Source organism: Heptranchias perlo, chromosome 4 (assembly GCF_035084215.1).
Source record: "Heptranchias perlo isolate sHepPer1 chromosome 4, sHepPer1.hap1, whole genome shotgun sequence".
Taxonomy (NCBI): domain Eukaryota; kingdom Metazoa; phylum Chordata; class Chondrichthyes; order Hexanchiformes; family Hexanchidae; genus Heptranchias; species Heptranchias perlo.
The window spans coordinates 45240250-45265883 of NC_090328.1; the positions used below are offsets into that span (position 1 = coordinate 45240250).

A 25634-nucleotide genomic window follows, 5' to 3' on the forward strand; every position below is an offset into this window, starting at 1 on the left:
TGAAAACTTCACTCCAGCTTTTTCCACGAACATTAATGAAAGGAGGAAAATTTGTGCAAATTGGCTGCCGCGTTTCCCTATGTAATAACAGGAACTATCCTCCATAAGTACTTAATTGGCTGTGAAGTGCCTTGGGGCAATCCAGAGGTCATGAAAGGCACTATATAAATACATTTTTTTTTTCTTTTTTAGTCAACATTGTTTTTAATATTAGTACAATGCCGGACAAACTATCTGATGTCAGATCTCAAATTTGGGTCTCCTGGTTCCTGTAAGAAGTTGCAGAAATGCAGAATTTCTCTTGCATTTCTCCGAATCTATTGAGCTCCTCTATGAAAAGCCTTTTTTAAGGGTTGTTGCAATATGGGCTAAACATTCACATGAACCTATGGACTTTTTTTCATAATCTGTATAGATTATCTTTTGCCTACATTGGGTATGGACTGAATTCAAAAAAGAAATAAGTTTATACCCCGGTTAAGAGTTTAAAAAGGTAGTTTGGTTACAGGTGGGTGATTAGACATTTTTGCTCTTCAACTGAAACAGCATGCAGTTGTATGAATTTCCCCATTGCTAATTGCAGAAGAACTGTGCTCTAACCCAGATTTTTATAGCTAATGTTGAAAGGCCGATATTTGTAGGAGCATTTAAGAATCGTGAGAACTGGGTGACCAGCTGAAACAAAATGGCACGTACACTTGTTACAAATATTTGAGGGATGAGGTGGACTGGCTATGTGAAAGGAATGAAAAATTGACAAACAAGGATTCTGAATGATTACATCAGGGAAGAGGAAGACTAGGAGGGGGAAGTTAGGTGGATAGTGGAAAGGATGAACCTGAAAGGATGAGAAAACCATAAAACAAACCTTGAACCTAGCTAGATAGCTCTGATTATCATGATTGCTTACATAGGGTTTAATATCTGGTTTACATTAACAGATTTCTAACTACAGCTTCAAATTACTGCTGAGGTGCTACTACTAGCTCCAGAGATAGTGGTTTTCTTGGGCTCATCCTGAAGCAGCACTAGTTGCCCTTTCTGGGTCTTCCCTAGCCATTAAAGGAAAAGCTGTAGTTGGAAATAAGTCACAATTTCCAACTTTAAAAAAAAAATTACACGTAGCAACTTGCACAGTTATTGGTGTTACTGCTGTGGGATCTGCCTGCAATGCAAATAGTCAGATTCCATAGCAGTAGGATCTCCAACATGTTCAGAACCACTTCTACTTAATATAAAAGGAACTTAATTTGCAGAGCATTAAGCAGAAATCTTTGCTTAAAGTGGCTATGTTAGTGTTATAAAAATGAGCTTACAGTGGTATTTATACATGCTATATTTACATTTTTTTGTTATTTGTTGCCATTACACACAAATCTTTAATCTATTTGAAGTGTACTTTATTGAAACCTTAATGCCTTGTTGACTTACACAGAACATGTGTGTATGGAATTCTGTCATATTGTCCTGAGGACACAACATTGTTTTGCTAATTGTAACCTAATCATACCAAGATAAAATCACCATTTTACCGCTATATATAGAGTACAAAAAATTGTGACCATTTCTGTATAATATGAAGACCCATGAAAACACCTTCAATTTTTAATCACTTTGCACTATTTTTAAGAAAAGTACAAAAATGTCAACTAGGAAAGTGTCGACGGACTGCGACAATAGTATTAACAAAATTATCAATAACCAGTGGCAGAGTAGGTCTACAGAGTGCTTCTTTTGGAACGTGAAGTCTGGTGCTGGAAAAATTCAAGGCAAATAAAATAACAACGTTGATACTGGATTATGGGTATATGCAATTGTAAAATATACCCAGCAATGTGTCACCACTAATGCTGCATTCTTTTAACCTCCAATAAAGATAACAGAAAAACATTTGTTAATGCTGAAGGAACTTTGTTTTGTTGAGTACAAAATAAATTGCAAAATTCTTTTGCGTCCTATGTTTGTGAATTGGATTAACTTTAAAATTAATTTCCCTCATTTCCGCTTGAAGGGAATTATATTTAACATTTTACAAATATTGCTTACATTTATTAAATTCTGAACAGAAAATTGCACTTTTAGAAAATGTAGCAAAAAATATCTCCATGTAATCTGAATCTGTAATTAACTTGAAGGCTTTGTTGTAACAGGAAACCAAGTCGCTGTAAGCAGTTCTGTTCTGTTTCTTTAAAAATACTTTCTTCTGCCATCCACTAATTTATAAATTAACTTTTAATTTGGAATCTTAGATCCTGTGTTTATGATGAAGAACCTTGTCATCAGCCATCAAATCGAGAGCTGTCCATTTCAGAACTGAAGCCACTTTATAGATCACTATTAAAGTACTTCTTTGACCTGTTTGAGGCTGAACTAGAGGCTTTAAATAAAAGGTAATTTGGGATGAACTGTATAATGGGGCTGGGGCTTTGCCTTTGCTACGGGATCTTGCCGAGTGTGTGATTTTTGCAAACACCAGTGGGGATGTGAATTGTTAACTTGGATTCTCTGGTAGTACTCTGGGTTAGAACAACAACAACTACTTGCATTTATATAGCGCCTTTAACGTAGTTAAACGTCCTAAGGCGCTTCACAGGAGCGATTATCAAACAAAATTTTACACCGAGCCACATGAGATATTAGGACAGGTGACCAAAAGCACTGTAAAAGAGGTAGGTTTTAAGGAGCAAATTAAAGGAAGAGAGAGAGAGAGAGACGGGCAGAGAGGTTTGGGGGAAAATTAGAGTTTAAGACTAGGCAGCTAAAGGCACAGCCGACAATGGTGGAGCGATTAAAATCAGCGATGCGCAAGAGGCAAGAATTGGTGGAGCGCAGAGATCTGAGGGTTGTAGGGCTGGAGGAGGTTACAGGGATAGGGAGGGACGAGGTCATGGAGGGATTTGAAAACAAGGATAAGAATTTTAAAATCGAAGCGTTCCCGGACCAGGAGCCAATGTAGGTCAGCGAACACAGGGGTGATGGGTGAATGGGACTTGGTGCGAGTTAGGATACAGGTAGCAGAGTTTTGGTTGAGCTCAAGTTTATGGAGGGTGGAAGATGCGAGGCCGGCCAGGAGAGCATTGGAATAGTAAAGTCCAGAGGTAACAAAGGCATAGATGAGGGTTTCAGCAGCAGATGAGCTGAGGCAGGGGTGGAACTTTGTGGTTTGAGCCCCATACAAGACTTGTGCAAGTAATCTAGGCTAACACTCCAGTATAATACTGAGGGAAAGGTTTATTGTTAGAAGTGCCATCCTTTGAATGAGATGTTAGAAACGGAAGTCCTGTCTGCTTGGGTTGTTAAAATTCCCATAGCACTACTCATAGAGCAGGGTGTTCTACTGGTTAACATTCCTCTGTCAACTAATACCCACCAAAACACAGATGAACTGTGGGAGATTGCTAGTGCAGGTAATTCATCATGGAATGTATTTTGACATGGTAATGCACTGTATAAATTAAAGTATCATAGCAGTGAGAATAATGCTAATCTGAGTGTCATGAGAAGGGATATGTCAGACTCCTGCGTGGTCATACATTTAAGTTATTCCCATTATCAAAAACTGACTCTGCTACAACTACTGAGATTGAGACGGTGTAAATGTATTTTGTCTTCTATTCCTGTGTAATAGCTGTAATGAAAACAAAAACTATGGATTTTCTCGTACCATACCTCCTTCTGTCCTTGCACAATTTTTCTTGGAATATTCTGATGTGATGACCAATCCTGTTGCTGTTTTATTGGATTGTGTTCTTCAAGCAACTAGAGCACTGGTTAGGAAACCAAACGATGTGAGTGATATTAATCAATTACAACAAATTACAGTTTGGTTTTCAAGTGGCTTCTTTATATCCAAGACATTGATCTGATACATTGTCTTGAAAGTATCTATGTAAATAATCTGGGTATTTTCTGTACATGTGGAGAATGTGAAATTAAATTGAATTTTGTGAACTGTTATTGCATTTGCCAGATTACACCAAAAATTTATGACAATCACCAGTTGAATGTTTTATGCTTTTATCATAATTATGCAATCAGAATTCTGGATGGGGATGGAAAGAAATGCACTGAATAAACTGGCGATTGAGTTAGGACAGGTAGTGTATTCAACTCTCAATCTCTGAAGGATTAGGGACTAGTTTAGGCCCTTTTACTTAATGTGCATTAATGGCTTTAAAAAAGTGATTAATTTGAACTTGAACAACTAGCTGTCAATTGTCACTATACATTGGTTCATTTTATATTTTCTTGATCTCCGTTTTCAGAAAGCTTTCTGTGAAACAGCCTTCACCTTGCATGGCATATTGGGAGTAGTTGTGGAATATCGGCTTTTGGTAAACAGACTACGTGGGAAATCCTTATCTGGCCGAGCTTGGGATGATTTACTGTTTTACATTCCTATATGTTGTCAAGGTAATGGCAGATGTCAATATATTACTTTGCAACCCTGAATCACCACCACCTTCTCAAGGGCAATTAGGGGTGGGCAATAAATGCTAGCCTTGCCAGCGACGCCCACGTCCCATGAACTAATTTTTTTTTAAAAACCCATTCTGAATTTATTTTCTCAACTTCCATACTGATTTTGTTAATTCACATTGATCATAAGTTCACCAAAGATGCTGCAGTTGAGAAACAGAACTGTGCACTGACAGCTCCAAAGACACAATAATGTTGTAAAATAATTTAAAGATTAGGATAAAAAATCAGTTGTACTTTTTTTTATTGATTTGGTTTGGGAGTTGATGTGAATCTGTTTTTCCAAAAACTGTGATCATAATGGAAACTTAGACTTGTGATTCCTTTCAGATTACAATCAAGAGGAAATAGAGATGTTGATTAAATTGATACCATCACCTTGGCTGCAAATGTTCACTGCACATGCTATCTATAAGCAGATATGTTCCAATAATGGCATCGAAATATCTGAAAATTCTTTCTCACTCCACCAAATTGTGAGTATTAGTTTTGTCCAAAGTCTGTTGCATAGAGTAAATCGTTTGAACTTGCCTTTTTCTGCCAAGCTGCAGTATTTATAACCTTTTTACCCCCTCCCCTCACATGGCCTATTCAATTTACAAGTTACGAAAACCATTGTATGACAACATTTGAAGAAATTCTGAAATGTATTTTTTACTGAGTCTTGGGCTTCCTTATATAGTCCAGTTAATATGTAACCATCCTCGTTTGGGGAAGAGTGGGAGTAGTTACTTTGTGATTTTTTGGTATTTCGTTCAGTGTTAGAAGGATTATTTAATATGTTTTATAATTTGCTCACTGACTAGAATGTTAAATTTGGACTAGAGACTCATTTAGTTGTTGGACTTTGAGATTGCAATCTCAATCACCACACCTTTTTAAATAGTTAAATATAACTTGTAGAACATGTAAAGCAATTTGTTTTATAAAATTCCTTGTTTAACATCCTAAGTGTGGAATTGTTTAACCTAATATAAATGGAAATAGTGACTCAGTATTTTTGTGTTGTATTACTCAGTATTGGTTACTATTACAAAAACATTGACTGACTGTTTAAAATGTATCTTTTGATATTCTAAGAGGAGTTAGTGAAATTAAAGCATGGTTATAGTATTGGATTGTCTTACTTGAGCAGCAGCTGTGTAGTAGAAATGCTCAGTTATACATGCAGACAGAAGTGGCAAACAAGAAGAAAAAAGTACCTCTGGGTATGACCTTATATTAGATCAGTAGTGACTGACTTTTAGGGCAGATGCCATTCAAATCCCACTGAGGCGAGTGGACTGCAAACCTCATTGAATAAATTTTCCTGTCTTGATAGATCTCTTCATATTTAATAGCCCTGGGGAGGCTAGGAAGTTGTAGGAAAGTGATGGTGAAGGACCCCAAGGGAAAGAAGATGGGACAGTGGCCTTGGCCTGAACCTTTGAGGCCGTCACTTGCTTCTGCCTGTCACCAGTTAAAGTAAGTGGAAGCGCTGGCCATTCTAGCGTGAGTAATTCTTACAACATCACTGCTTTAAAGTGACTTCTGGGAAAGCTGTTGGACTGAAATGGTTCATAGCCTTTTGGTGACCTGTATTTTGTTGCCAACTAATCGTAGTCAGTGGCAGAAAGCCAATTTTTTTCTTTTGAATGGCTTGGCATCAAATGCAGAAAACAACTGTCGTCATGTAAAAGTGTAAATGTATGAGTTTTCATTTTATGGATTTGATTGCCTCTGCTATTTAGTAACGCATGGACTTTATGCTGTATTAAATTGTAACATCATTGTGGGAAAGTGATTTGTTCAACTAGTATTTAGTTAAGCTTGATGGGTAATTGCAACTTAACTGGCTTCAAAAGTCATATTTAAAAGCCTATCATAAATTTTAAAATCCATATTTTATATTCTAAAAATGTTATGTTGAGGTTGGTAAATTACAAGGTATGCAGATAGGGAGTACAAATTATATCATCTGAACTTTGATTAAAAACCTTCGTTCTTTATACTTATTTATATATTATGTACAGTTAGCTTTTTTGCAAATTCAAGAAATAAGTAAACTTAATAAAATGTACATACTGCCTCAGGTTGCTGCCTTGTAGATAACCTCGAGGAATGTTAACCTTAAAAGTGGCCACTGCATGAGATGAGAGTCTTGACTTTCCTTGGTGTTCCATCCTATCAGGGAGCAACACAGAGACACTCCTATCCAATTTATGAACCATTTGGTAATAACTTTCCCTAAAGCTTTGTTATCTTAAAATCAAGGGTGAAGGCCTTTCCTGTTTGAAGGGGATTTCCCTGTGTATGTTAGCTAATACTTCCTTCAGTAGAATATGAGGTATCCAACAAAACTGTTATAGGCCAATGCAATTCAGAAACAACCTTAGCTTGAAGGATATATGTATAACAAACAAAGTAAGTCATATCATACCACCTGCATGTGCATTTCACCAATCCTTTGCGCCAGGACACAAAAGGACAAGGAAATATCCTAAATTTAAAAATGTACGCTCACAATATAAATTTTAAAAAGGTCCTGACATTAATTTGCTCAAGTACCGTTGAGGAACAACCTGAGACACAAAAAAAAATGCAAGTTTTAAAAGATGCAAGTTCCAGGTGTCTTTTTGCTGCACCTCAACATTGAGTTGTTCCCCACACCATAGGCTATACAGTCTACTCTTCAAAGTTTTATATTGTTCAAAAAAATTTGAATTATCCAATACTTCGAGTTAAGCCATTTGAATAAAACATTACAGGAGGAATTTTTGCAATTTCAGTTTGAATTAGGAAACTGAATGAACAGTAGTCGGGAGTCAAAACAGAGTAGTACCAATGTGGGGACTCGGCAAGTTCAGAAAATCCAATCTAGGTCTCAAAGTTTCAAGTGCTAATTATTGTACCAATGGACAAAATACTTTCATTAAGTGTTCAAAGTAGAAATTTTCCTAAGCAAATAAAGAAAATAAGCTACTACTATCACCACAAAAGTTTGTAATAGCCCCTGACTAACTGAGGGCAATGCCATGAAGAATCCACTGGTAATACAAGAAAAATTGCGTATTTCCTATCATGTGCCACACATCCTGTGTAGCACTTTGGCAATATGCTATGTATCATGTGCTGATTTCTGTGTTACATTTGGATTTGATATTTGTAAAACAACAGGTCACCTCTGTCAGATGCCTGGTGCTCATGTTTGGCTCTAAGGCTATCTGTGTGCTCTTGGGGCATCCCTGAGCAATGCAATGGACGGCCCTTTCATAGATTTGTCTGCCGCCCTACCCTGCCTGATCTTGTTTCCGGCCCAGCGCATGCTGATCCATTCTGGATGGTTTTCAGTGCTGATTTTGCTTTATAATGTTTTTGCAAATGGAAATTTCAACTCCTGTCAGCAAATACTGCATGCGTTGTTGAAAACTACTTTCAAGCCGGGAATGTGCCTGAGGGGTTGGAGACAGGACTCATGGGTGGTGCAGTAATTCTCTGCTTGCCTCCACCTTGTGCTGCAGAACCCAGAGAACTTTGTGAGTTCAAATCAATATTCCCACCCATCTCCAGTTATGCCATATCCTAACCCCTTCCCACTGCTACTAAATGTGCAGTATTTACTTTGAACCTGGTACATATTGCTTACCATCTTGCTGAAGAAGTTAGAGAAAAATTGACCACATAAGTAAGGGAATATATAATAATCAGGGCCACTGAAATGCAGTTTTCACAGAATTGTATCCGAAAACACTGGTAAAAATTCCAGAAAACCATTTAATGAAAACAAGTTGATATTCAGTCACTGTAAATCAGTGGTTCTGATAATACAGGACATAACACCCATATGCCATAAAACCACATATCCTCTGGCTTAAATGTGAGCAGCACCATGGCAGATCTGCTAGTACACAATACAGTTTTAATAATTTTATCAATAATATTTCAGGAGATATTGGATTGCCAAATTTCTCGCTGGTGCTTCATAAAAATTAGACCTCCCATTAATGCTGCATTAATATCAGTGTGTTTTTGCATCAGTACTAATCCTATATGAATGTTTATATTTATATGTCAATATTATCTATACTTTGTGATGCTTTATATATAAAAGAATTTTAACAATGGGTTTTATATTTTTTTTCTAGGGAGCAGAATCTTCCATTAGTGGCAAAGAGGTATTCTTCTCTAAAAGCTAAGGAAGCCAAAACTGGATCCAGTAAAATAAATCTGAAGGGTAAGAACTTAATTATTCAACTAGAAATTAAGTATCGGCAGGCTGTTCCGTTCTGGAGGCACCACAGCTAAATTTCACCCTGCCCTTGCGTGATGCTCATATACACTTCCAGCAGGGGTCAATTACGAGCAGGTGCCCTGGCTCATTTACTTTTCTTCCATAGCCACAGGCACTGGCAGCAGCAGTTTGCAGAGTTCCTGTTCTGTCTTGAGCTAAAAAGATTTAAGGTTAAGGGGAGATTTGATAGAGGTGTTCAAAATCATGAATGGTTTTGACAAAGTAAATAAGGAGAAACTGTTTCCAGTGGCAGAAGGGTCAGTAACCAGAGGACACAGATTTATGGTGATGGGCAAATGTGCCTGGGGCGACGTGAGGAAACATTTTTTTCAAGCAGCGAGTTGTAATGATCTGGAATGCACCGCCTGAAAGGGTGGTGGAAGCAGATTCAATAGTAACTTTCAAAAAGGAATTGGATAAATACTTAAAGGGGGGAAAAAAATTTACAGGGCTATTTGGAAAGAGTGAGGAATGAGACTAATTGGATAGCTCTTTCAAAGAACAAGCACAGGTACGATGGGCCGAATGGCCACCTCCTGTGCTGCACCTACTACGATATTTATTATTTACTCTGCACTGAAGAATCGGATGCAGAAATACTATTTATTAAATTTGCATGCTTATCTGTGTGTCTTGGTCACATCTTGGATTCTTAAATTTTTTTAAATTTCTTCCCTCATTTCCCCCCCCCCCCCCCCCACAATTAATTTTCAGGAAGCAGATTTTAACTATGAATCCCACGATTTAAAGTCTTCAAAAACAGGGCTGTTAAAAAGATCCTGGGGCAATAATTGCTCATTTACCACTGCCACATAAAATTGTTCATGGAGCAGCTCAATTATTTGTCATCTTTTCCAACTTTTTAACAGCTTGAGAGGGCAATATCTTGTTTCACTTAATTTTTATTTCACTTAGCACTGATTAGTCCATCTACCACTTTTCTGTAATCTGATGGGTGACCTGGGCCAATCAGATTTCATAAAAACAGAAACAGTGAGGAATTTCAATGTTTTAATATGGATTATTAGGTTAGCCATTTATGTTACTGGAGCAGACCTTAAAGATGCCGCATTTGAAGATTTCAACAGCAAAATGTTTGTTCCCAAGCTTACTGTATTAGCTGTTCTAAACTATAAAACACAGTAATGCGGGGTGATTTTGATCTACATGATTTAAAAATCTCACATCTAGCAGGTCCGTTCCATTCTAATATGTTACACATGCAAATTCTATGTCACACTTGCACTTGATTGGTTTAAATAGCATAATCTCAAAGGCAAAATCACAAGTGCCAAATTAGGAAATGTACCAATGAAGAATTAACAAACAGGTACACAATCTACCAACAGTGAATCGCTACCAATGGGGAAACAGTGAAATTACTCAAAATAATTTTGAAAATGTTTTCAGCTGTCATCTCGTGGACATCATTTGCATAACGTTTGTAACATAAACACAAGAGCTGGAATGCTATAAACTTACTCATAACTTTATCCAGAAATCCATCCAGTAAGCTCCTCCCACCCCCCAGAAGCTTGCCGTCTTTCAGAGTACATAGAATATATAGCACAGAAACAAGCCATTTTGCCCAACTGGTCTACGCCAATGTTTATGCTCCACACGAGCCTCTGCTGACACTATTTACTTATTTACACTATTTACATCAACATAGAGTAGTTTTATATTTCTTGGCAGTGTTTTATTTCTATTAAAAACCCAGATCCTAAATGAATGTGACAGTCTGCCTATTTTATGTTCTAGACAAGAAACTGCTATAATCTATCTCAGAAAACCTTTGATAGGAAATGATTTGTATTATTTTGGATTTAAAACATTATGTTTTATACTTCTAACCATGAAGGAAATCTGGAGGCACCCAAGGCAAAATATTAATGTTTAAAACTGTGGTTGAAATTGAAAGAAAAACTGCTGGTTAAAAGAGGCACCCAAATATACTTCAGTTTATGTAATAGAGGTTAGATAAATGTAAATTTTATTATGTATCTGACATTTGGATTCCTGAGAAAATGTCTTTTTATGAATGTGGCACTCAGTTCATCTGCCATCCTTATTCTAATGCCAGCTATAGCTTATCCAGCTCTACTGCAAGAAGGTTGAGTGTTTGGGCTAAATTTCTAATCATACATAGTTAATTGGCCAGAAAATCTAACCCATAGTGGTATTAAAGTTTTAAACGGAGTGGGGTTGAAGAGAGAAACTTTAATTTAGAAATGCCCTGACTTAGTCAATTTGCAAGATAGATTTTTTTTAAATTTGAGAATTACCACTCATTCAGATTACTAGTTTGTATGTATGCTGAGCATGCCTTCAGGTTATAACACCTGGCTAGTCCTCTGATTTGAAAAGAAGGTTTGGCTTCTCCAATGAACAAATGGTTTGAATTACCGCATAACTTGAAGTTTGTGCATTTGATTTGCAAACTTCTAGGAAACAAATGATATATGCTTGGTACACTTTAGAAATATTTGGAAAGAAGATCAAATGTGAATGAATTCTAATGAAATGCTGCTTCTCTTGTACTATGTCAGCAAGGAAAAGCCATCTTTTTGAATGCTTGTATTTTCTTCCCTACTTTTCCCAATTTCTTTCACCCCCCCCCACCAATCTTCAAAAAAGAGCTCACTCCTGCTTAGATACAGTTCCTTGGATGCAAGTCACCCTTCAGCATCTTGCCTGAGTGGCTATTATCGACTGCTGGAGAGTGAGTTTCACCTAATTTCTGTACATGAGCATTTTCAAGCAGGAATGACTGGGTAGTGATTGTTGGGAAGCCCTGGCTGATTTTTTTCATCCATTGTCTTCATCTCTTCTAGGTTTAATTTCCCTAACCCCTTCCCTGCTTAAACACTGCACATGATTCAACTGATCCAAAATGCCGCAGCCCACTTCCTTGTCCTCTCCATGCTCCGCTGGCTTCCTGTGCACCACTGAGTTAACTTCAATATTCTGATCCTCCCTTTCAGATTCTTGCATTGCCTTGTCCTACCCTTCTTTCATACTCTTCTGCTTTACATCCCACACACACCCTCTGCTTGTCTAACATCGGATTTCTGTTGGTTCCCTTCTTCCGCCTCTCCATTATTGGTAACTGCTCATCCAGCCATTGTGCTGCTACCCTCTTGGAATTCTCTGCCTAGTGCATACACTGCCTTGACACCTCCCTGCTTTCAGAAACTGCCTTAAAGCCCTTCTCTTTGTGCGTTTGGTCCTCCACCCTAACCCTCTCTTTTGCTGTGCTTCAACAATTTATTTTCTTCCTTAATGTGAAATGCTTCCTGCCTGTGAGGAATGCTATGGAAATCAAAGATATTTTCTATGTTCAATATATACTGCATTTGTATTTCATTATTCCATAGATTTACATTTTTGGGAAAATAATACTATTGAAATAAAAGTAATTCTGAAATTACTTTGAAGACTAAAGCTATTATGTCATAATTGTATAATATCATGAGGGTATAAAGAAAGTTTGTTCTAAAGCAGAACTGTAATGAATTTAGTGCATATTGGAATTGTTTTACAGTTAAAGCAAAATTGCATGTCAGTTGAGACAATCTAGTATATAATGGCCTGGATTTTGCTCTGAGCGGCAAACGAACGGCGCACGCTGCTCATTAGATTTGAACTTACCCGCAAACTATCTACGGGCTTTTGGACAGCAACTTGCTGTAATGGGGAGCTGAAAAAAGTGCATGTCCTCTCCCGGGCACCTGTGAGCTGTGTGAACAGGGCAAGGAACTGTCTATCCCCTTAACCAATCAGATTGAAGAATCGTTAATGAACAACGCAGACACAGAACCAGGAAGTGTAAGTTTGAAAAGTAAAATCAGGTACAGGAAGCAAAATAAAGAGAGGGTAAGAAATATTGAATTAAAAGACATAAGAGCCAGAAAGAAAAAAAAATTGACTTTTTTTTAAAAAGACCAATAACAATTAAAATGTGAAGGATTGAGACTCCACACTTGTAAAAGTAAAGTTTCAGTGCCAGGGGTGGTGGTTGGTGGTCATTAAGACTTATCACACCATTAACATTTTAGTTAGACTTAAAAAAAAAAGACACATCTTTTTCTGGCACAAATAATTTGTTTCCAACTGGGCAGGAGAGGAACTTTGTGCCATCGCAGCCATTTCAACGGGGAGCCAGCTGGCGAGATCTCCTTCCCACGAAACCTCTGGACGAGCAGGGCATCTGGTAGAGGAACTTCTGAATTTCTGTGTTTAATTGCGCATGCTCTGTTGCCGGAAGTTCCTCTACCATTTGCACTGAAACAATGGTGAGCGCTGTTAGGCTCACCATTATTTTTAGAGCAAATTCCGGGCCTATGTTATTGCTTTTCTACATGCACCATTCGCTTCAACTTTTGACAGTTCTGTGTAACATTTTGTAAATCTTTCAGCTTTGGAAGTCTAGATGTTTTTTTTTAAAAAGAAAAACATTTTTCTATTGCAGTACTGTACATGATTGACATTTCCACTACCAAGCTCTGAGGAGCAACATATTACTGATAGCCTGTAATGTTCAGAGTACCCCTTTGTCAACTGCAAAAAATGGGGACTGCAGAGTAAAACTAAATATACAATATAACAATTGTACTTCATAGAAAAATGAAGAGGAACTTGTATTAAAAACTCATCATTTACTTGATTTTCTGAAACCATGGGGGAATTGTAAACCCTCCCCCGGGAAAAGTGTGGGGGGGGGTTAAATTCTTAAAAATGGGAAACCAGACCCCAACCAGCCGCAAATGTTATTCAATTAGTTCCATTCCCCTGCTCTTACCCCATAGCCTTGCAAATTTTTCCACTTCAAGTATTTATCCAATTCCCTTTTTGAAAGTTATTATTGAATCGGCTTCCACTACATTGTCAGGCAGTGCATTCTAGATCATCATAACTCGATGCGTTAAAAAAATTTCTCCCCTTCTCACCTGGTTCTTTTGCCAATTACCTTAAATGTCCAGTGTCCTCTGATTACCAACCCTTCTGCCACTGGAAACAGTTTCTCCGTATTTACTCTAGTAAAACCTTTCATGATTTTGAACACCTCTATTAAATCTCCCTATAACCTTCTCTGCCCTAAAGAGAACAGCCCCAGCTTCTCCAGTCTCCATATAACTGAAGTCCCTCATCCCTGGTACCAATCTAGTAAATCTCTTCTGCACCCTCTGTAAGGCCTTGGATGTCCTTCGTAGAGTGTGGTGCCCAGAATTGAACACAATACTCCAGCTGAGGCCTAACCAGTCTTTTACAAAGCTTTAGATAACTTCCTTGCTGTTGTATTCTTATGCCTCTGTGTTTATAAAGCCAAAGATACCACATGCTTTTTTAACAGCCTTCTCAACTTGTCCTGCCACCTTCAAAGATTTGTGTACATAGACTCCCAGGTCTCTGCCCCTGCACCCACTTTAAAATTGTACCATTTAATTTATATTGCCTCTCCTCATTCTTCCTACCAAAATGCATCAATTCACACTTGTGTTAAATTGCATCTGTCATGTGTCTGCCCATTTCACCAGTCGATATGTCCTCCTGAAATCTGCTACTATCCTCCTCACTGTTTATTACATTTCTGAGTATTATGTCATCTGCAAACTTCAAAATTATGCCCTGTATACCTGAGTCGAGGTCATTAATATACATCAAAAAAGAGCAATGGTCCTAATACTGACCCCTGGGGAACTCCACTATATATTTCCCTCCAGTCTGAAAAACAACCGTTCACCACTACTCTGCATTCTGTCTCTTAGCCAATTTTGTATCCATGCTGCCACTGCTGCTTTAATCCCATGGGCTTCAATTTTGCTAACAAGTCTATTAAGCGGTACTTTTATCAAACACCTTTTTGAAAGTCCATATACACATCAACTGCACTACCTTAATCAGCCCTCTCTGTTACTTCATCAAAGAACTCAATCAAGTTAGTCAAACATGATTTGCCTTTAACAAATCTGTGCTGACTTTCATTTTATTAACCCATATTTTTCCAAGTGACAATTAATTTTGTCTTGGATTATTGTCCCACCACCGACATTAGGGTGACTGGCCTATAATTGCTGGGTTCATCCCCCTCCCCTTTTTTGAACAGGAATGTAACATTTGCAATCCTCCAGTCCTCTGGCACCGCTTCCATTACTAAGCGGGATTGGAAGATTGTGGCCAGAATCTCTGGTATCTCCACCCTTACTTCCCTCGGCAACCTAGGATGCATCCCATCCGGACCAAGTGACTTTTCTACTTGGAATCATAGAATGGTTACAGCACAGTAGGGGGCCATTCAGCCCATGCCAGCTCTTTGTAAGAGTAACCCAGTTAGTCCCATTCCCCCGTTCTTTTCCAGTAGCTCCTGCAAATTTTTTCCCTTTGTGTATTTATCCAATTCCTTTTTGAAAGCCATGATTGAATCTCCTTCCACCACCCTTTCAGGCAGCGCATTCCAGATCATAACTACTTGCTGTGTTTAAAAAAAATAATAATTTTTCCTCATGTTGCCTTTTGGTTCTTTTGTCAATCACCTTACATCTGTGTCCTCTGGTTCTTGACCCTTCCGCCAATGGGAACAGTTTCTCTTTGTTTACTTTATCTAAACCCTTTATGATTTTGAACACTTCTATCAGATCTCTCAACTTTCTATGCTCTAAGTAGAACAACCCCAGCTGCTCCAGTCTATCCATGTAAGTGAAGTCCTTCATCCCTGGAACCATTCTAGTAAATCTTTTCTGCACCCTTGCTAAGGCCTTCGCATCCTTCCTAAAGTGTGGTGCCCAGAATTGTACTTTGAGCACTCCAACCTTTTAAGAACCTCCCCTTTATCTATTTTTATCCTATCCAATTTCTCTACTACCTCCTCCTTTACTGTGACATAGGCAGCATCCTCTTTAGTGAAGACAGATGCAAAGTACTATAATTTGATACAAGACAAATGTGAAATGAAGTAGAAAATTTAAAAGTTTGATTTTTTTTTTTAACTAAGCATTTCTGCAGTTATTAATAATAGGAGCCTGTTCTTCAGCAGTTGAATTTGTAGAAAAATTAGAAATGTAGTGCCGTGTTTTTAAAGTATGAGAATTAGTTCAAGCTACATGTTCAAAAAAATGAAGCCTTTTACTGTTTATGAAACACAATGTCAATTCTGGTCATTTTTAATGCCAAGTTTATTTTTCAGCGTGACCAGATGAAATTGTTCTAGTGGAATACATCGTATTTCCAGACAAGTGTTAAAACTAAGCAATGATGAGCGATGAATACAGATTTTAAAAAATTAACATTTGAAAAATTGTCTTCTAGACATTCATTTTACAGCAGTTTTGTTTGTACAATTTGTGTTCAATTTTAATCCTCTGCATTAAGACAAAGGACACTTGTCCTATGCAGTTGGCAAAATATATGGTTGTGTAATCCATTTCTTAGTGGTATTTTTAGAAAGCAATGGATGCCTTTTCTGGAATTTTAATGAGGACATTTTTTCTACTATTTTAATTAATAGATGTGGTAGTCTAGCTTGCTTAGTAAAGGCAGAGTTTGTAATTGGGTATTTAGCAAAAGGTAGGTCTGTGCACTTTATTGCTGCCCTCTTTTGTAAGATTATAGATTTATCCTGTTCATATGATCTGACATCAGTGTTGCTTTGTGTTCAATAACAATTTTCTTTTTTGTGCTGGTCTGTTCTATTCTCTAGAGCTGCTGAGGTAGATTCACAGCAAAGCTAAACAATTGGCATCTTGAATATAACAAGTAAACTGACTTTTAGACCACCATTAAGTTAATCATAGTTTCTCCTGTGGTTTCTTGCCTTTGGGGAATTGCAATTTTTCTGTAAAACTCTATTACTTTTAGCAGCTGACTTTTCTGGTTGTATTTTTAAATAGGTGTTGATATTTGACTTGAATACTAATTTCTTACACTTGTTAAAGCATATTGTTTGCATGTTAATATGTAAGACTGTTGGACTAAATATTGGTGTTCCAACGCAGAGCAGAGCATTCGGACACGTGTTTATTTCATTGTGACATTTGTATTTTCTAATCTGGGTGAAGACTAGGTGCAATGAAGACTAGGCACTTGCTCATGGAGGACATAAAGGAATCTGAGAACTGGTTTCTTCAAGCCACATTCCAACATTTCTCAATGCTCTGGTCAAGTGCAGCATTGGCCTGAACTTAGGAACAGGTCATTGACATCTCTAGCTTAGTGAGTCTGAAGAGAGATGGGGAGGCAATAGAATGTAACTTTCAAATCATTTTAAAAATAGGTTCATTTGTATATTATAATTGTCTAGCACGTCCTGTAAATATACCACACCAATAACAATCGTGGGGAATTGAGAGCAATTATATCAAAATGGACAATTTAACTGTTTCCTGAAAGTAAATGCTGGAAATTCACATTGCCCTAACAATTTTTTGTGCTCGATACAGCTCAAACATTGGAGGGTGGGAAATACAGGGAACATGCAAAAATGTTAGATAACTAAAACTTTGAAGAGAGTAGCATGGGTGAGAGTAGCATGAAGTGAGATTTCAGAAGGATGACATCTTAGAAAAAATTCCAAGATATAAAACCCTTGCTTTTATACAATGGAAAATTGAATAAATAGCAACATAAAGTCTGGACAACCTGCTTTAATCTTTTAATTACAGAAATGCTCTTCAACACTTGCAATGGTTTAATGTGTAATCTAAGATCATTTTTCAGTAATCTTCATAGGTTAATGAATTTCTGTTGCTTTGTTTCAAAAGCAGTTATTCTACACACAAAGATTTGACTGCAGTATCTGTAGAGTGTGATGCCAACACAGGTCTGATGATATACTCCCCACACCACATACTGCGCTTAGGGGCAAAAGAACTCTATACATGCGTGTGTTTATATAAATGTGATACCTTTATTAAATCCTCCAGCTATAGTGGTAATGCGGTATCAACTTTGATTTTAAGCAGTTCTCAAATCTAAGGTTCTCTCCTGCCCCCTATTGGCTGTTTTGGACCTGGTATATTGTTTCAAGCTAATAATCTGAATTCCTTTGCTCACCCATCCGTTCACAGTATTATGCATTTACCCTTTAGTCACAAAAGAAGTTCTACATTAAATCCCATAGGTGTTTTATTTATCTGCAAAGCTAGGCAGCTAACATCAGGCCAATCCCTAGCCTTATTTCAATTGGTCAGTGATGTGGGTGCCAATATCATACGAAGTCCTGCTTCTCAAAGGCAAATGGCAAAGTGCTGACAGATGTGTATTTTCCAGACCATTAACAAGAATAGGCAGTAGCTGTTTCAGTTGTCCTGTGGGAGGAGATCTACTGGTGTTTGTATTCATCAAGGTCTGCTGGCAACTGTACAGAGTGCAAGAGTCTTATCTGCATCTTTTACATTCTGTGCTTTAACACTACCATGGTGGGAACGGGATCAGTTTACTGAGTTTTAAATGCAGTATAGGTTCGTAGTGCATATCAGCCTACGTTTTTCCTGCATGAGACGAGTAGCAACAAAGTTATGCTAAATTCTTCTCTTTGTACTTGATTTTAGTATTTTAATAAAGTTTCACAATATTAGTAACTCGGGCGTGCTACAAGGGCAAAGCCTTTATATTTGTACAATATTTTCAACCTCATTGAGACTTGCCATTTTGGGGGTCTCCTATCCTCCCAAGACACTCCAGTGACTTGGATTATGGAGGTGGGGCAACCTGTGTGCTTTACAGCATGGCGCTCTTGATTTTGATCACAGTTCAGGCAAGCCAGGGGAGTCTAATCCATTGATTTCCACTTTTTTATTGTGTCTATGCAGCATCCCCAGATTAAGTATGGCATGTGTTACATACTCAGAATTTGAGTACTAAAGGAGGATATTTGTGAAACTCTGAGGGAGTTGGATGCGGGAACGATTTGACAGACAGTAAAGGCGAGGCTGAAGCGTTTGCAACCATCTTCAGCCAGAAGTGCCGAGTAGATGATCCATCTCTGCCTCCTCCCAATATCCCCACCATCACAGAAGCCAGTCTTCAGCCAATTCGATTCACTCCACGTGATGTCAAGAAACTGCTGAGTGCACTGGATACAGCAAAGGCTATGGGCCCCGACAACATCCCGGCTGTAGTGCTGAAGACTTGTGCTCCAGAACTAGCTGCGCCTCTAGCCAAGCTGTTCCAGTACAGCTACAACACTGACATCTACCCGACAATGTGGAAAATTGCCCAGGCATATCCTGTCCACAAAAAGCAGGACAAATCCAATCCGGCCAATTACCACCCCATCAGTCTACTCTCAATCATCAGCAAAGTGATGGAAGGTGTCATCGACAGTGCTATCAAGCGGCACTTACTCACCAATAACCTGCTCACCGATGCTCAGTTTGGGTTCCGCCAGGACCACTCTGCTCCAGACCTCATTACAGCCTTGGTCCAAACATGGACAAAAAAGCTGAATTCCAGAGGTGAGGTGAGAGTGACTGCCCTTGACATCAAGGCAGCATTTGACCGAGTGTGGCACCAAGGAGCCCTAGTAAAATTGAAGACAATGGGAATCAGGGGGGTGGGGGAAGCTCTCCAATGGCTGAAGTCTTACCTAGCACAAAGGAAGATGGTAGTGGTTGTTGGAGGCCAATCATCTCAGCCCCAGGACATTGCTGCAGGAGTTCCTCAGGGCAGTGTCCTAGGCCCAACCATCTTCAGCTGCTTCATCAATGTCCTTCCCTCCATCATAAGGTCAGAAATGGGGATGTTCGCTGATGATTGCAGTGTTCAGTTCCATTCGCAACCCCTCAGATAATGAAGCAGTCCGTGCCCGCATGCAGCAAGACCTGGACAACATCCAGGCTTGGACTGATAAGTGGCAAGTAACATTCGCGCCAGGCAATGACTATCTCCAACAAGAGAGTGTCTAACCACCTCCCCTTGACATTTAACAGCATTACCATCGCCGAATTCCCCACCATCAACAAGCTGGGGGTCACCATTGACCAGCCATATAATACTGTGGCTCCAAGAGCAGGTCAGATTAGGGTTGGGCAATAAATGCTGCCCTCTCCATCAATGCCCACATCCCATGAACGAATTTTTTAAAAAAGCAATCAAATGTCGTCCCCATATTCAAGAAGGGTGACCAGTCCATACCTGACAACCACAGTGCCATTAATCAACCTTCAGTTTTCTGATTATTGAGGAATGAATAATCAGGAATAGCGTATGTGTATGAAAATAACCAAATAAATGATGGACAGCATTGCTTCAGAACAGATGGATCTCCCTGTACCTAAACTTTTGAGGAGGTGACATCCCAAGTTGATGGGGAAAGCCATGTGACTTTTTCTAAATTACCTCACGAGAAGCTACTTTATAAATTATGTCCAGGGTTCCTGTTCCTTATATGGATAAATGAGCTGGCTTTGCAGGCCCTGTTTAAGGATAAATCTACAGCTAGTAAACTAGATGACATGGAGAAAGAAGGCAAGATTTTGGGGGGAAAAAAAAGGTTCAACCAAATTTGCCACTAGTCTGGCCAATGGCAAATTAAGTTTAATATGGATATAAATGCAAGATACTGCATATCGAAGGTAAGAATAGGAGACACATGTATTCCATTATTGGATTGAACTTGTGTGGGCAGGTTGATTCATTGCTTGCTGTGACCAAACGGTGCAAGCTGACATCCTTTGGAAGTTGAGATGAAGTTGTACAATGCCCTGATCAGGCTGCATCTGACTTGACTTATTGGGTACATTTCTTGTCGTCAGCACATTTGGAGGCTGTCCAGACCATAGAGGTAGTACAGTGAGGAACAACAAGGCTAATCCCCAAGGTTTGAGGGATGAGCTATGAGAAATGATTTGAGAAGCTGGAGCTCTTCAATCTTGTAAAGAGACACTTGAGATGGAGCCTTTTGGAAATGTATAAAATACATAAACGGGATAGAGAAATTAACCCTAGAATATGCCAGACAGCAAGACAAAAGGGCACAGATTCAATGTTGTGAAGGCCAAGTTTAGGATTAGGACAGGCACCCGGAAGTGTTTTGAATGGGCCTCATTTAAGAAATATAAGAAATTAGATTACTAACTGGTAAACAACCTTAGAACACATTTCTGAAAGCTTGATTTAAATCTAGCAGGGACTAAGCTACTTTTTTAGAAATTGGGATGCTATATGTAGTTTTTGCTATAATCGTTAATAACACCTGATAATGCTCTCTTCATTGCTGACCACTCAATTCTCCAATACATAGGCATTGAATCAGGACAAGTTACTTCTCATGAATGCAAAGGTGCAGGTATATTGTGTGTACAAAACAAATGATTAGATGTTTATGGAATCAAATAGTCTTTACACTTGCATATGCCCTTGTCACCGATAGACATATTGGCCCAAACATGACTTTGTATTACAGCAATGATAGCACACGACATTGTTCTGCTTTAACGTTCATGTGACAGATGTGGCACATTCCACAGAGGAATAAAGGCAGCTTGCAACTTTATTGAATTAGGAAATAAAATGATATAGCTATCTTGGGCTGTATGAAGGGTGTAATAGCATTGGGTTTCAGATGCCTAAACTTTGTTTTGTTCTTAGACGTCTCTTGAGCTGTTCTGAACTCTAATATGTTCCAACTTTATAGCTCACACTGTCATCTCTGCCCATTCTGTGATTTGCAGGCCAATCATACTATATGTTTTGCATCACTGCAAAGCAGTTTTGGCTTTGCAGCCACACAAGCCATGCAGTATAACTGAAGCCAAACTGGTGTCTGTGGGTTTGTTTGACAGCTTGGGGACCACCAGATGAAGGAAGTCTTGCTTTACTTTAGGCCTGCTAACAATTGCAATGTAGCTGCGGTGTGAAGTGAATTTTTTAATTTGTAAGTTTAAAAAGTTCCCATGCAATCTCATGGGACTGTTAGCAAATAGCTGACAGGATTGTCACTACTTCGCTTAAATTAAAAATTTAGTTGAAATTTTGATACCTGTTTGGTGTTCATGCTTTTAAGTACATCTGCTCAGTACTCTGCTTTCCCCCAATTTAAGAGTGGCACAGAGTTGGCATTATAACTAGGAGCTGTAGACTCACCCTGCTCAAAGCAGGTACAGCTGTCAAACCAGACCTACATTGTTAATGTAGTTTCACTTTTTACTAATCAGGACTATTTTGTTCACAATATTTTTATCGTGTGTTTGTTTTGAGCTTGTAGCATCATAACTAGATTTAAATACTAAGGGCAAAATTGCAATCCATTGTTAAGCTTTCTGAGGTGTAGATTTAGCTTGTTAATGACTATTACAAGAAATGAGAAAACTGAGCCAGAAATAATTGGAAGCTTTCTGCCACTACTTTCATTACCTCATTCATGATTTTGTAGGACATTTTCAGGATAGTAGCAGTAAAATTGATATAACTGAAATGAAGCTGATCATTTAAAAAACTGAATGCATTAAGATAGTGAAAATCCATTCTCAATTGAGAAAAAAACATTTCTTTAAATGTAAATGGAATAAAGAATAGAAGTACAATGTAGAATGTTTTGTATTCCAAATACGAATGTCACTTTATTGTGGGTGATTCACCTAGGTATTTACCGTAGACTGATTCTGTTTTAAAGCAGCCGACTTCCCTAGGCAGTCAGAGTATAATAAGTTAATTGTGCCAGCATTAGTTACTGCCTAAATTTGTTATAGATGAGCCCCAAGGTGAAAAGAAAACAGCTGTTTCAGTCACTCATGTGTAAATGCCATTAGTATTAATATATGTCATTGTTCCTACAGGAGCTGTTTTGTTACAGCAACAAGGCTGTCTAGGAAAAACATCCCTAGATTATATTGATTGTCCAAAGATAAAGGAAGATCTTTGTGCCATCACTGAAGTCAGAATGGAGGAGATTGCTGAAAGGCAATTTGGAAATTTGAACAAAGATATCAATTCTACTGAAATTGAGCCGAGTGCTTATCTCTGGTCTATACTTCTAAAAAACTACGTTGAAAATCATAACTTGCCCTTAATCTGTCGAGTTCTAATTGATGAATCTTTAAATACGGTTCAATTTGTAGGTAAGAATAGGTCTGAGAACCTGGTAAATTCCTTTCCCGACCAGCTGATGGTGCAGTATGCTGAAGATGTAAAAGCTTACAAGGAACTTCCAAAGTATATCCAGCAAGTGCTTGGCAATCTGAGGAGTGGGTCTCTGGCACTTGGAGCACACACACACTTGATACTGCTGCACATGGAATCAACACTTATTAATTCTTAATCACTCCAAATGGCAAAGATACATTGCTCATTTTGGTCTGAAGTGAAAATGTATTCACTTTTTAAAAAAAAAAATGCTGCTGAGAACTACAGTGACTACAAACTGAAATTCTGAAGGGATAAGTTTAACCACAGGAAAAACCTGAAGCTGCTTGTATTTGCAATTGGTGCATTTTCTACAATTTGCAAAAGTAAGAATTGCTTTTAGGAATGACCTGGGATTGGGTTGGTTAGCAATATACTGCTAATGATGCATGGCATGAGAGCTGAATGTTTTGTTCTGGGCAGTGTGTATTATGTATGATAGTTCTTTGTATCTATATTTTGTAAAATGTGCTTTTTGCAGAGAACTTTCATACTTTTGAACTTTTATTGTTAACTGGACATTGTCTTTTATATTGGACCATATGAATACTTTCCTTAAATTTGTCATGTTAAAAAGTTTAACATTTTGTGTATGCAATGAAGTCTAATGTATTGATTTACTCCATCTTTTGCACAATTGTAAAATTTAGAAAAATCTAAGTGAAACCAATCCCTGTGTGTGTTTTTCATTAAATTGTTCTATATTCAGATATTAAAATTTTGCACATATGGATGTCATGTCTTTTTTCCATTTTTAAAAAAAAAGTCACAGGTTTTATGATGAGACTAGTAAAATTTAGATTTTTTTTTTCAAAAGGAGGGTGATTTCTATTTTCTTTCCCTTGGGTCTTCAAGCCCAACACACACCAACTGTGGCTGGTAACCTACTCCCAGTCCACTAGTGCTACTTTGAACTGCTGGGAAATTGGTAAGGCCTGCTTCAGGACAACTGGGAATTAAACCTGCATCCTCATACTGCTGCAGTACTATATGTTGATACTCCAGTGAGGTCTGCCAACATACTAACCCTATTTTGTTATATGCTGCAGTACATGATACTTCACAACCTAGGTATGTAGCTGTGCTAAATGTCTGAAACCTAGCAGGAAATTCTTGCAATTGAAACTGTTAGTCAAGAATTGGACATTTCTATGAAAAGATGCAAAATTATACTTTGGTTTGATATTTGATTTACTGAGGCTTGTGCAGAGCTAGCTTCATGGGTTTAGGGACCAAAAGGAAACTGAGAATTATTAGAACATATTTTCTGGCAATTGCCAATTGAACTACAAAGGTACTCTATATGTTGTGGTGAAGAATAACCATTGAATCACTTGAATGTGTAAAAGTGTAGGGAAACAAATCTACATTTTTTTTGTAATAGGTCTTAGAATGAGATGATTTATTTTTTTTAAATAGATTAACTGTTTCAAGAAGGTTCCAAAAGTAGTGTTAATGGATCAAATACCCACTAATCTAGATGATTAGTTTCAAATAAAACATCTAGTTAAAAACTCATATCATACTCCTTTTGAAATACCTTGAGGGCCATATCAAATCTGCTGGCATAGGAAGACTAGTATGTTATTTTTCTTGGACCACAGCTGAGCTGAGACATTCAAATAGAAAAAAATCTCTCCTTTCCATCACCTCTTCTCTCCCCTGACACCCCCCCCCCAAAAAAAAAAGTAGGTGAATATGATGAATTTGAGCATTAAGTACAATCATCTGTTTAGCCAGTGCTATTGAAGTGACCATTTTTCTGTTTTTGCCCCATGTCAATATGAAATTAAACATAGTGTGGCTTCCATGTGGAATGAGCATGATTTTAGGTGTTTGTTTGGAATTGAATCTAAAGGAGGAAACACATTGATATAGTGCCTTTCATGTCCTCAGGCCATCCAAAAGTGCTTTACAGCCAATTCATTACTTTTGAAGTGCAGTCACTTGTTTTGTAGGCAAATGCATCAGCCACTTTGTGCACAGCAAGATTCTGCGAACAGCAGTCAGATGAATTACTACTTAGTCTATTTTGGTGGCATTGGTTTCTCTGCTCTTCGAAAGCTGCCATGGGATCTTTTACGTTCATCTGAGCAGAGATAGGGACTTTATTTAATATCTGATCCAAAAGGCAGTACCTCTGACAATGCAGTGCATTCTCCTTCAGTGTTGCACTGAAGGGTCAGATTAGATGCTCAGGTACCTGGAATAAGACTTGAATCCATAAGCTTCTGACTTGGGTGAGAATGCTACCACTGAGTCAAGCTAGCATTTAGGAGTTGATAATGTGATGACATTTTTTACAAGGAATTTCAAAAAGGAAATGGACAGTTGGTGAGATCATAAGCTTCTTTCAGTTAAAGATGAACTGCCTTGTAAAACTGAAAGCTGAGCATAGGAAATCAGGACTGAAATGAAAATCAGATAGTTTAAATCTCTTGGTTCAAAGAAACTCACTTGCTGGTCTATGATTCTGAAATATTTTGCAATCAAGCAATGACTAGAAATGAGACACAAACATAGAAAACTAAGGACCAAAAAAAGGAATCCTATAACCTTAACCAGTTGCACTGGCCATAGGGAAAATACCAGATACAGTGTTGGCATTTTACCTCTGATCTCTATTATATTTTTAGATATAAATTCTTCTCTTTGCAAGTGAGCAAAACTAGTTCCAAGGTTAACAGACCTTGAGGTTTGTGACACTGTTACCTTCAGGATTAGTGCTCATACTTTTAATATTCCTTGTCATAATGTATCAATTGGC

At 38.1% G+C, this 25634-nt stretch overlaps 1 protein-coding gene across 2 annotated transcripts in view; it reads left to right on the forward strand.

Annotated features, from left to right (window-relative positions):
* slf1 (SMC5-SMC6 complex localization factor 1) overlaps nt 1–23584 on the forward strand; it is a 63999-nt gene extending 40415 nt beyond the window's left edge. For both annotated transcript variants that reach the window (XM_067982175.1, XM_067982176.1), the window contains 7 exons: nt 2250–2390; nt 3629–3788; nt 4266–4413; nt 4810–4955; nt 5801–5943; nt 8604–8692; nt 22522–23584. In XM_067982175.1, the coding sequence (XP_067838276.1) occupies nt 2250–2390; nt 3629–3788; nt 4266–4413; nt 4810–4955; nt 5801–5943; nt 8604–8692; nt 22522–23003 (1309 nt within the window). In that variant the 3' untranslated portion in view covers nt 23004–23584. The remainder of the gene's footprint in view (nt 1–2249; nt 2391–3628; nt 3789–4265; nt 4414–4809; nt 4956–5800; nt 5944–8603; nt 8693–22521) is intronic.
* The last annotated feature ends 2050 nt before the right edge of the window (nt 23585–25634 follow it).